The 13,161-nt window shown below is 38.5% G+C and overlaps 1 protein-coding gene across 6 annotated transcripts in view; it reads left to right on the top strand.

Annotated features, from left to right (window-relative positions):
* The window catches only part of USP22 (ubiquitin specific peptidase 22), a 96,140-nt gene that overhangs the window by 43,938 nt on the left and 39,041 nt on the right, over positions 1–13,161 (top strand). For 5 of the 6 annotated variants that reach the window (XM_042036885.1, XM_042036883.1, XM_042036881.1 and 2 more), the window contains exons 3-5: positions 628–741; positions 1,295–1,339; positions 6,027–6,128. In XM_042036885.1, the coding sequence (XP_041892819.1) occupies positions 628–741; positions 1,295–1,339; positions 6,027–6,128 (261 nt within the window). The remainder of the gene's footprint in view (positions 1–627; positions 742–1,294; positions 1,340–6,026; positions 6,129–13,161) is intronic. The other variant, XM_042036882.1, reaches the window with a different exon arrangement.

The following is a 13,161-nucleotide window of genomic DNA, read 5'->3' on the forward strand; positions in this document are numbered from 1 at the left end:
GCAAGAAAAATGTTTTTAACATTGGTCAGTGTTCATTTGTTTGTTCTGAAAGGGTGTGTGAAATGAAAAATTGAGACAGAAGTAACCTGTGGAATAAACTGCCCCAGAAAATTTTCCCCATGAGAAATAGCTTTGAATTTGCAGTGCTGTCTTCTGTTTGAGCCTTCATTTGGATTTTAACTAAGTGCTTTCTGATTATTTTAATGGCTTTGAAGAGAAATTACTGAAGTCTTAGAAAAAGACAGTTCAAACTCATATGTCACATCTTACGGGGCTGGTTCTGCGTGCGTTGTAGTCAGTCACTGTCCAGATGCCTCTTGGTAACTCGGGTGTTTGAAAGGTAAATTGTGAATTACAGACAGCTTGAAGGCAGCTGATGCTTTGTTGTCCTGCGCAGTTTCCTTGCTGTGCCAGAAGCAACTAAATAACTCACTGAAACTGGAAAAATATCTGGGTTTTTATCTTCCCCCCCCCCCCCCCCTTCCAGATTCTAAAGTACAGATTTTTCTTCTTTTGTGGACTGCTTGGAAGAAAGAGTGCCTGACTTGGAAGCCTGCTTTAAAATGCCTTCTGGTTTATGAACTCACATCTTTTTTCCTCCTCCCCAACTTCCCTTCTGTTTTGCAGCCATAGACCTTTTGTATGGGGGTATATACTGCTTTATGTGTCAAGATTACATATACGACAAAGACATGGAACAAATTGCCAAAGAAGAACAACGAAAAGCTTGGAAATTACAAGGTTTGGTTTTCCTGCCTGAATTTCTTGTTTCTGTTTTTAATCATACCTGTCCCTCCCATTTGTTCAGTGGCAAAAAAAAAGTAAGGGGAAGAAAGAGCTCTTTAGAGAGAGTAGTGCAGGCCATGGGAGAGAGATGTTAGTTCTTGCTTTCCAGGAGTCAGACTGTGGGTTTAACATGTGCGCCACACCTAATTATAGCAAAAATATTTTATTTTTAATTGCAAAAAAGTTATAGAAATATCTAACATTAATCCTGCAAAACTTGCATAATATCAAAAGTCAGATCTGTTTTAGGTAGAGAATGTAACAGTCTGCTCCTTTAGGCTTATTTACGTGGTACAGGCAATAAATCTGTTCCCCTCACATGAAATGCCACCCTTGTGTGTGATTTTTTTTTTCTTTTTTTTTTTTTTTTAATAGATCATGCCAGCTTACTTACACACCTGTGCTTTCATGGTACACGCACAGTATCTATGTAGAAATATTTACACACAAATATATGTACACACATTTGTTTTATTCAGTTTGCTTTCCCTAATTTTTTCTTTTTTAGCCTTCACCCCAACAGTGGTTTCTCACTACCAGTGTACAATGACAGGTAAGAGGCGTGGGCTGGCGACGCACCTCACTAACAAGCGTCCCTTTGCTGATTATCCTGCCATTTTAGACATGAATCACAGTTAAGAATGCCAGTTTTATCGTGCAAATCGTTTTCCTCTTGTTTGGATATGTTCCAATGATTGAATAATTGCAGCAGACTTGATTTCATATGCCCTTTCCTTGATAGAACTCTTCAAAACAAACCTTTTCTCTTTTTTTTTTTTTTTTTTTTTTTGTGGGGGGTTTTTTTGGGTTTTTTTTTTTTGTTTGGAAAGGAAGTATCATTTATTCTAAACTGGGTAGATTGTAAGCATCAGTTTTAAAAGCTTGTCATCTTCCATTTCCAGTGGCCTCTGGGGGGTATGTTTTCTTAAAGTGGGAAAGTCTGTATTTGAAGACAGATGACTTCTGTCTAGTAACGTCTCTTCCAGAATCCATGGCATCCTGTTTCAATGTGACAGCCATAGTCAGGGCTGATATGACTTCAAACCATTCTTAACCTCATTTCCAGTTTTAAAAATAGCAGCTAACATCGTATTAACGAGAGCTCTTCTGCTGTCTCAAAAGATAGCTGCCTTCACTTGGTTCCTACTACAGGTCCCGGTGTGCTTCCTGTTTATTCCCTGTTTGAGGGGAGTCAGAGGAAAGGAGGATAGTGAGTCCTAGAACAAGGAAATACACCTTAAAATGCTTTAGAACAAAGCACTGGTTTTCAAAGCGAGATAAAATGAGAATATGTTTTAAGAACCTTTCGTTCAAGTTCTGCATCTTTTCTGGAAACTCCTTCAATCTGTGTTGTTCGGGGCACCAAATTAATCAGCTGCAACAACATACCACATCTTCATTATGCATAGAAGAGGAACCCTCCCCCAGTTCCTTACTTTTAAATATGCAGATTTAAAGAGTAATTTCATACTTATGTTGTCTTTATCAACTGGTACGTTTCTCCCTTGTGGACTGAGATACAGCCAGTTTGTCCTGCCGTGGACATCAGTCTGCTGTAGTTTATATTCCAGGGAATAACAGCTACAAGACTGTGGTCCAAGATGACCAGAGGAACAAAGTTGTGCAGAGAAGGTCGAAGAATCACACAGAGGAGCTGCCAGGCAGGATGCCTCTGTACTGATTAGCTGTACTGATTAATGAATGGTATATTAAATACATATATACAAATGCATGTTTGTATGAATATGCACATTGCATCTTCTGTCCCTGGAGAACTAATCTGTAGTGACCAGTGAAGATAGAAAATGGAGGAACAGACAACAACACTTTAAATTACTAGAGTCTGCAATGTAGACTTTTTTTTTGTTTAAAGTAATGGCATAGGTTCTTTTTTATGTTTTTTTTGTTATGAAACCATGTGTTTCCTCACAAATTTATCTAAGGAATGAGAAAGGGAGGTACATGGGAGAAATAATGGAGAACTATGTCCGTTTTTTCCTTCTTTCTCTATTGTTCCAATCCATGTGCTCCCTCCCTCTTGTTATCTGAGAGATCCCTTCCCAAACTGAACGTCAAGATGAGCACAAACCCCAAACTCAGTGTCTTGGGTTTATATTGTTATCACAGAGTTAATTTACCTCAGATCTTGTTGCCCACTTGAAGAACTTCAGAAGTGAATCCAGTCTGCAGAAACTGTGATTGGCTTAAAAACTGAAGAGTAAATGCAGTATATTTTCAAGTTTCTCTCCACAGTGCTTGAAGGGTGTTAGTTTAATAGATGCTCACATAACAACATGATGCCTGGAGAAAAAAAACTTTAAGAAAACCCCCAAATATCATGAGATTCATTTCGTACTCTTGTAGTATTAACCTCCAGTGTGCTGAGTTCCCCAGTCCAGCTCTAGTTCAGGGTTGTCTGATGTAACTCTGAACAAGCTGCAACCTGGCCAGTTTTTTTTCCTTTGGTATTGAATAGTAATAACAAGGGAGGTGCAAATACACAGAGCCCTTCGTTCTAATTAATGTTTGAATTTTTGGGAGGGGAAAAATTGGAATTTGCTGAAGTTTAGCAAAGTAAACGACTGAAAAATGGTGACTTTTATAAACTAGAGCCTTCATTGCCTTTTCCTTCAGTCATCCCTATGTCCTGATGAAGTCTCTGAGAAGTGCCAATTTGAGTATTTCACCCAATAAAATAATTTCTTAGATGGAGATTTCACATGCTGACTTGAGTCTCTGGCTATTTTATAGCAGCATTTTAAAAAAGACTAATTTTCACTTCTCTAACACTACTTCCCTGTAATTGTAAATGGTGACCTGTGCATGGTTTGCAAATCTTTGTTTAAGGTAGTTTATATTGGAGTTTTTGGCATGCTTGTGAGTGTTATTAAACCTTTTATTAAACCTCTTTCCTTCTTTGTGTTTTGGTTGTTTTTTGTTGTTGTTTTTAGTTTTTAAACATCAAACCATTCCTAATAAATGGCTCTGCCTTTTCCAAATTTTCAAGAGTAATAAAACCCCAGCATTCCTGCTAAGTTATATAGCTGGAACAGAACATGTTTTAATTTCTGTGTCTGACTTAACTTGTGCTCCTTCTAATGAAAGGCTTCTGCAAGAACATTTTCTGTCTGGTTTGCTCTGTTTGTGGCATTAATTGCACATGATTTTTTGTTTCCTTTCATTTATTTTTTTATTGAACAATATTTGATTCACCCAGAATCCTTAAAAATAATCCAGTCTGTCATGTTTAACTTAGAGTTGCTCTTGTGACATGTTTTGGTCCCCATCTTCTACAGCATTTAAACTATATAATTATATATAGATATATATATAAAAATATATATGAATAGTCCTGCTGATAAACGTGGAACTATTGCATGCCTAAAGTTAAGTGCACACGTGTTTCCAGGTATGAATTTTGTTGTATTTGACTTAAACGAGGATTTAAACATATCCAAGGGAGTATTTTTTGATTATTATCAGGGTTCACTGACTGACTGTGTTTGGCCATGTTTTAACTGCAGTGAACCCAAACACAGGAATTGACAGCTGCACAAAGCCACTGCTGGTACTAACACGGTGTTACCAATGAATTTATATAAATTCCTAAGGGAGCATTACAAATATCACCAGGGTTGCTGGAGACATCCAATCCAAACCTGTTGGAAGCCAGTGTTCCATCCTCTGTGAGGTGTCCGTATGTGCGTCTCCAAAGGGTCTGTGCGGACGTACAGTGTGTCCAAAGCATTGCAGCTGTGTTATCTCATCAGTCTCAGTCATTCCCTGCCTTTTCTGTTTTCCCGGGTGTGTAGCTTGATGTTGAACCTTGGATAAAGGAAAGGGATTCTGTTATTGTTCCTTAAGCTCCTTGCGTAATCTGTTGTTGAATCAAATAAAGTGAGAGATGGGTGTATTTGTGTAAATAAGAATTCTCTAGTCCTTGAGAATCCAGAAATGAGACCTTCTGTTACTAGAACCTGGAGGGTCAGTAGTAACTATGAATTGAACATTTTTGGGAGGGTAGCTTCTGACAAGCATAGCTATTTCTGAAAATGAAGATCAAAGAGCTATTAAAATTTAATGTATATTATGCAGAATGTGTAAGCCTCCAGCTATATTTTTTACTATCCTTTTCGTATGTATGATTTATAATTTATTTTCTGTAGCACAGCGCTGCTTCTGCTCCATGCATTCCATGAAAAATAACTCTTAATTGACTTTAATCCTCAGTTTTAGAATAGATTGCTTGCCATCGTATAATTCTTTATTTTTAATACCGAGATGCCTTTGTGACTCACAGTAATTGACCTTGCACAGCAATTTCTGTGCTACATAGGAAGCTGCAGCAGTACTGAGCTGGTCAGCACGTGAGTCTTCACTGTTGTGTTTTTCTGGTGTCAGGTTTACACTGAACACAGCTCTGTGCTGATTTCAAATCTAGTCTCCATATTACTGACCTGACTCATTTCTACTGCACTTTCCTTTGAGCAAAAGAAATCTACTGGAAATGCAATGTTGGTGTTCAAAGAGAATAATGACAGATTTTAGCTCATGAGAAAGGGTAGTTCAATATTTGGAGAGTTTTGTCTGGTTGGTGGAGGGAGGGGTGGTGTTTAAACCTACTACTAATTTCATTTTTAGATGACTTTAAATATGTCAGCAAAGTGAATCTCAAAAATTAAAACTTGTCTAATCCTGCATTAATGGTGTAAGGAGGGGCCATTCTATGTAATGGCATATCCTAAGACATGTAGTAACTGTTTAGTGTATTGAATTACTAAATTCTGCTGTTCTCTAAAGATTATCTGTCCATTAAGTTGGGTCCATTTAAATTTATTTAATAACTTGTCAAAGTTCATCAGTGCTGGTTCTGTCATTTAACCTCCTCTGAGCACAAAGAAATGTACTTTTGAGTAAAAGCAAGTTTATTCTTGTGCTGGATTTTCTTTTTTAGTTGAAAGGAGGATTATAAGCCAATAATGGAAAGTTTATTGGCCTAGCTGTTCTTTATAAGTAAAGAAGTACCTTTCTTTTCTTATGTTAGTTGTTCTTTGTTGGAAAATTTGTTGATACCTTTTTGAACCATATTTTTTGAGGAGGGGTAAAAAGCAATTGGTGTCTTGTAGTTGTGCATAAGTTGAATCTAACCTAATGGACAGCACATTGAAAGTTTTGACTTGAGCAGAATTTTAAATCCTTTTACTAAAGAACTTCCTGAAACTTTCTTTTCATCTGCTTAGGCATTGGAGAGAAGTATTCAACATGGGAGCCGACCAAGAGAGAGTTAGAATTGCTACGACACAACCCCAAGCGGAGAAAAATAACCACAAACTGCACCATAGGTGAGTTCCAGAAATCCTTTCTGGAGCCAAATTGTCGCTGCCTTGTATATTCAAAATTCTGTGTTGTTTTTCCACTGGTAATTGTAGTAGATTTCTCTAAGCTTTGGGATAACAAAATCAGTTTATTTTACACTACCTTTTTCTCACTGTGGAAGGATATCTGCTCTGTCGCTTCAGGTACTGGTGATGATTCAGCTGTGTAACTGCTACAAAACACCATCCTTTTTTTGACAATATGTTTGTAGTGAGAAATCACTGATACTGTCTCAACTCAGCCTTCATCAGAGATCCCATGAAGGGAAATCCTGTAGTTGGTGCATCCTTAACCAAAGCAGTCTGTTGGTAAATCTGGTTTAGCAGAAGCAGCACAGTGATGTCTTCCTGCTTCATGTTTTACACTCTAGATGGGACCTCTTCAATTTCATATGAGCTCTGAAAAGTGATTTTCTTTCTCCAGTGGTGTCAAATAGCAGGTTTGAAATGCATCTCAAAGGTTTAATGCTTAAGAGTTCAGTGGTCTGGAGCAAAGAGTTCTCTGAAATGTGCGTAACTGCTTCTGGCTGGCCAGTATTTGGGTAAAGGTGATAAAAATCAACAGTTCTTCCAATTTTTTTCCTGCTGTTTTTAGGTTGGGGTAGTAGGGGGTTAAAATTAGCTCCCTGACAAGCTCTAATTAAGATTATCAGGCATTTTCCTATGCTGTTAAATGCACAGTAACATTTTAATGGTGAAGGCTGGAAATAATGGTAAATGGTACAAGGTTGTTAATGGTACAGGGTTGGAGGTGTAGCCATAGAGGTTGCAAGTAGGAAACTGTTTGAATTTTTTTCCACAGTTTTAAAGCTATGTAGTGTTTCATGAAACATATCATGCTTTCAGCACACTTGCATTTGTGAACATACTTTCTAAAGCTTTCTAATGTCATGTTTCTAATACAGTAAGTAATTTAATCCAAAGTATGTGTATATTTATTTGGAAAAAATGGACTGAGAAGCACTGAGTAAGTTGAAAATGTATATAAAATGGTAATTCTAAAGAAAGGACCAATGTATTTGCAGTAGTGGGACAGGGAAGACAGTTGGAAAAACATCTGGACTTTGGAAACTTCAAGCAGCCTAGGAAAAATTAGCTAAGCAAAGATTGCTTGCATCATGTTCACATTGGGATTTGTGTTCTGAGAAACTCCAGTATATTTTGTAAAGAATGTTACAAATTATTAAAGATAATAGAACTGGGAGGAAGATGTTTGATAGAATTTTGAAGGTTACCGTGACCTTTGTGAAGAATTGAAGCACATTTCTGTGTTTCTCTTCTCAATCAGAAGGAATGCTCTGCTTGCTCTTGGAGGATTTTAAATCTTTCAGGCTGTTTAAAAAGGCCGTGTCTGGTTGCGTGAAATCTCATCCGCGGCTGCCTGGGCGGGGGAGCTCCGGCAACATGGGGATAAGGGAATAACTGATCTCTTCACTTCTGCAGGCCTGCTTTTAAGAGTTTCTCCTACTGAGCCCTGGAGCTGCCTATGTGCTGAGATTTAGAAAGGAAAGAAAAAAAGTCAAAGCACCCAGGAGACATAATGCAGTTTTGGGCTGCAGTTAAAAGCAGAAGACTTGCTTTCTTTCACAAAAATGCATTGGGGGTTTAGCTCAAGGAAGAAAAGACCTGCCATTGTCCTTGAGCCTTTTCTCTCCACCTAACCTGCTGCTAAATATAAATCTGCTTCAGAGTCTTTTTGCCTTCCCTTCCCTCACTTTGACATGTCTGTTTGCAGTTTCAGATCAGTGAAGAGCCTGTTTGCAGACTGAAATGCTGCAGTAGCTGGACATTTTGGTTTCTCTCTTTTTCTAATACTCAATTCTTTTGAGATCAGTTTTTTATCAATCCCACAGCAGATTATTAGAGAATCCAGTTTATCTTCCAAGGTAGGTAAATGGCTCAGAGAATAGGCATGATGTCCAGTTTTATTGGTTCTGGGAATGAAAATGATGCTGATAACCATCTCTGATAGGCACTGCACATCTGTTGAGCACTTCTGTTTACACAAGAGTCTGTTAAAACATAACCAGCTGCCTTTTGTGTATAAAATGCTCTTTTCAAAGCTGTTTTAAGAGGAAGGCCAGGGGCATGTTTGTGGCTTTCTATCCTACCCCCCGAGATCAATGGATGTCACTTGGGAGTGAAGTGTTTCGCTGCTCTGCCATGACCTGGAGTGATTGTTGTGCCTACACCTGTTTCAGCATTTGTGTAAGATAAATGTGTCAGTGTTACAACTAAAATCTGTGGGACAACACTCTGAAACCTGGGCAGGTGTGGCCTTGAAAGGATGTATGTAACTTGTATATGAAGGATTTTGAGCCCTAACAATAAAATACATTAAACTTGATGTTCTTCATATCTAAAGCACACTTAGGTGGTTCAGTACGTTTGTTGCAGTTGCCTGTCACATCTGTATTGCTTGCATGACACTCATTTAGGTGAATGTTTACTCTATGGCTGAACATTCTGGGTACATGAAGGGAATTTTTTTATCCCAGATTTGTTGCAATCTCGTGGTGCTTCTCAAAACAGCTGGATGTGTCTGCTGCTTTTTGAGCTGTTTGAACTTTCGTACAGCTGCAGGATCCTTTGTCTTTGATCAGCACCATGAATTAAAACTGAAGAATACTCAGACATGAGATGAATATCATATAATGGAGACTTGAACTGGTAGTTCACTAGAGGAAATAATGTGAAAAACTCAGCTTTTGGTCTTTCTACTTGAGTGACAATTTGAAACCCATTGAAGAAAGAACTTCTTGTTCGCATCCTCAAAAAATGAGGAAAAAAACTTAACAGAAATCCATAAATTTTGCTTGGTTCTCTTTAAAATGCTGTGTGTTTCCATCTCATAGATACTTTTTCCAGCTAGTAAGAAGATAGTGCAGGTAACTTGACTTGAATCTCTATTTTGCCATTGAGCAAATTGCGCTTGAAATGAGAACTCACACTGGGCACTGCTGCAGGCTGTGGAAACTGTGCTGATTCCTGCCTTTTGGGATGTACAGGGTTGTTCCCAATGTTGCACATAAGCACCTTCAGAGTGAGTTGGAACACACTGTTAACCAAGTGGAAATGTTGAGTTGTCTTACAGGCAAAAAGCCATGATGAGAAATCCTTGTAGTGTGGATTTTATGTGGGACATTGCATGTTCTGGTGGCCTAACTTGACATTTTGATGGAGCTTCTGTATTTCAGGAGATTCAGGAGGAATGTCACATCCACTCAGACCATAAACGTGCTCTGTGGAAGCAGTGTCAGCTCAAGACATTCTCAGACCTTGTTCCACCTCAGACACTTGCATGCTGATTTTTTTCATTGTGTTGCCACAGCTTTATGCAGGTGAACCAGGTCATTCTGAAGGGATGGTGTATTGTGGGGAATGTAGAAATATCCCAGGTTTTTTTATGTTTCTCTCAGCAGCAGGACTGAGTAGTGTCCTGGACTATTCAATTTGTAGAGTATTTCTATTCATAGAACTGCTCGTCTTGATTTTGGGTTGCAACTGATGTTTCAAGCATCCCATAAACACAAAAATTTTTACATGGAAAAATTAGATAATACTTAACAGCTATTAATTAGATTCTAAAATTGTAAAAGAAAAAGATCTAAAGTTTTCAGTCTCCTCCTGTCTGTAAAGTGGCCTCCCTCTGCAAGGGAGGGAAGGGACAAAGCTCCACGCTCAGAAGCAAATTATTTGTTAGGGGGTTGAGCTAGAAGTGATACAAGTGATCTTTTGGGAACTGTTTTCCGAGCTCATCTTGCTCTGCTGTCATTAATACCCCCAGCAGATCTGTTCTCCTGAGTATATGAAATATTAGCTTGGGATCAGCTGCTCTCTGATTAGCATATGAAGTGACTTTGTGGCTAAAGATGGGTGTATTAACAATAGGAAGAATTAGACTCCCAATGCACATGGGTAATTAGCAGGAGCCACCCGGGATTCCCATTTCCAGTGTTGCAAAAAGGCAGAGGGGAGACAAACTTTTCAGGAGACTGAGCAAATCCTCTTCACCTCTTCCCTCTGATGGGATGGAGAGGTGGGAAAACCAAAACTGCCTTGGGAGCAGGTGGGTTTTGCAGCTGCAGTGCTGAGCAACCTGATGGGCCAAAGAGCAGCATGAGAGGAATAAATATTGCAGCAGAACTCCTCTGTGAAGGTGGCAGAGGAAGAGGAACAGTGACCTGGAAAATATTTCTTGTTCTCTAGATAAGCTACCAGGAACATTTTTGCCTCTCTAACTTGGAAGTGTTGAAGGCTACATTAAAACTTGGATGTTTTTTGTGAATGTACCAGCATTCAGGTGCACTTTTTCTCATTGGATGGTACTTAAGGTAGCTCGAGTGGAAAAGTGGGATGAAAAATATGGTTTGGTGCAGCACCACGTCTTTAGCTGTGGCTTTAAATTTAAATTACTGATTTGTAAGCAGTAATACTTCAGTATTTGAAATCATGACCGCACAAAGTGCACCCTGAATAGAAATCTCTGATTCTTAAATTCTTGTAGATTGCTGTGTGATGAAGGAAAGGAAAACCACCTTTAACACTATGTAGGTGAATGTTTCCTCTGTGACTATTTTTTTATCTAACTTCATTTTTTAAATGGTTATCTGGATGGAAAATTGTTTCTTAAAAGGTTGGATTGGTAAAATCAAAAAATTATACCTTCATGTCAATAGGGAGAGCCTTCTGTTCCTGTTTTACTTTGTCATAAGCTTAGCATGTCTGACCATTGGACCCAGTTGTGTAATACATTTCTTAGGTCTAAAATTGATAAAGCTGATCCTAAAAATAAATTTTAAAAGCCCTTTCCTCACAAAGCTCCCCGGGAATTCTAAGAAAAATTAGAGGGACGTGAATATTTTAAGAATTCTAAAACATAAGCAGTGATTTACTCTCTGAGGTTTCTAGAGCTGTACTTTCAGAAAGTCTTGTTAGACTTCCTAAACGTAGCTCTTCATCAATATAAAATAAAAGCTTTCCTCTGCAAAAGGTTTTTAGAGGAGAAATTCCACATTGGATGCTTCAGTTGCCTTTTTGTGTATTGACTGTCTGGGAATTTGTCACCTGGTTTTCCAAAGCTGGTGCCAGAAAGCAATTTGCATCACTGCAGTAACGTCACTGTGTGTGGTTTATCTGCCCAGCAGTTGATTGAGTTATCTGTGATTTAATTGTTCCTGGGTAAGATTAGGAACATCAGAGTTATCAGTGAAGTCCATGCAGTATTTTCCTGCTTGGAGTGAGCAAACTTTTGTTGTAGAAACTTTTGTTAGACAAAAATCAGCCAGCGTGTGAAGAGTTGACTGATGAACAGCACTTCCTCAGAATGCCTGTTTGACACCAGGCCAGCTCCAATGAAGAATGAGGGGGGTTCTGATCTTGTTACCTCAATATTTGTTTGAATTTTAGACCCTCTTTTAGGAAGAACTGGAGCTGATATTACTGAGTGTATGAGTTCATGTTTTCATTTCACGTCATGGTTTTGCAGGGGCATGTTCTTTAATGATCACCAAGAATCAAACTCTAAAATGCATTTCTGGTCAGTTCATTAACTTGGCAGGAAACAGTTGCTTTTTGTTGGTGGTGTTTGTTTTGCAAAGGCAACATTCTTCTGTGTTACTGCACACACAAAGGTTCTGACACGTGAACAAAGCTGGTGAGAGGAGGGGATGGCACAAGAATGGGTTGTGGGGCTGGAAGTAAAGAGGAGCATCCTTCCCCTCACAGCCAGCCTCGCTGCATCCGAGCTGGAACTGCGTTTGTCTCCAGCAAAGCCAGCAAAAATTTCCTACTTTTGGATTGTCACCTCAGTAGGGCTTGAAATCAGAGTAAACCAGGATGTCAGTTTTAAACTTTTCAGGCTTTTAGGATCAAGGTGACAAATTCTTTTAGAAGCTGGCATCATTGATAATGTGGCCTGTATTGTTGCATATTTAGCTCAATGTTTTTAAAACAAATACCACATAATTATGTCAATCCCTTCTTCTAAGAATCTAAAATCAGTTATTTTGTATTTATCAACGTGCTACATTTTAAAAATCACTAAGGCTGAAATCTAGATGACCTTTTTGGCTTATGCCATTTACTGTTTCTGCTGAAGTATTTATGGATAACTTCAAAGTTTATGGCTCTTCCTTTAACAGCCTTTATACACAGTCCCCCTTCCCAAGAGGAGAAAAAACTCTTAGGAAGTAACTAATATGAAATGTTTGCGTGTCTTTTGCTTGCTTATTGAAGAATAGTTGAAACTTGCAGGGCACGTATTGCAGCTTGTAAAGATTAGTGAAAGAAGGATTCTGACTTCTTTGACAAAGAACTTTCTCCCCCAAGGGTTTAGTCCTGCTGTCAAGTCAAATGCCCAAACAAGTTGAAGTATAAACCAGTTAACAGCTTTTCTGCAGGGAGTATCAGGAAATAGTAGTGGGATAGCTTGGAAAATAATGTATTCAAGGAAATCATGGCTACTTCTGGCCCTGGTTAGGCCTTGTGGTATTTTTGGGTTGATCTTGCAGTACCATATGGGTTGTTGAAGAAACCACCAGACTAACTTCTGTAGATCAGGAGTATTCTTAGCAGCTCTTACAAATATGATACTTGGAGGTGGTGGGGCTGTTCTTTTTCAATATCTGTGTACAGAATAAATCCTTTGCTTTGATTTCTGTAAAAAAAAAATGCCAAAACAATTTTTGAGAAGTTCCCTTGAAACTTGAGGGTAGGTTGGCATTGAGAAACTGCTTTTGCAGTGATACATTAAATGTGTTCTGGAGGAGATTCTTGGGTTCAGGGTCTGCTGAAGGTTTAATTTGCATGGCTTTATGTGGAAGAAGTTCAGTTTTAAACAATGCAAGCTGAGTAGAACCTTTTGGTATTGAGGAGTACTGGATTTTCATACAATTTTAGGATTCTTTAAAAAAAGATATATAAACGGTTTTGACTGGTTTGGCTTTTTTCACTTCCCTGTAAAGTTTGTTTTGCATGTTTTGTTAGTGGGGAAATAAGA

Source organism: Corvus kubaryi, unplaced genomic scaffold, assembly GCF_017639235.1.
Source record: "Corvus kubaryi isolate FWS band 111438036 unplaced genomic scaffold, C.kubaryi_AGA036_p1.0 37387, whole genome shotgun sequence".
NCBI classification, from domain to species: domain Eukaryota; kingdom Metazoa; phylum Chordata; class Aves; order Passeriformes; family Corvidae; genus Corvus; species Corvus kubaryi.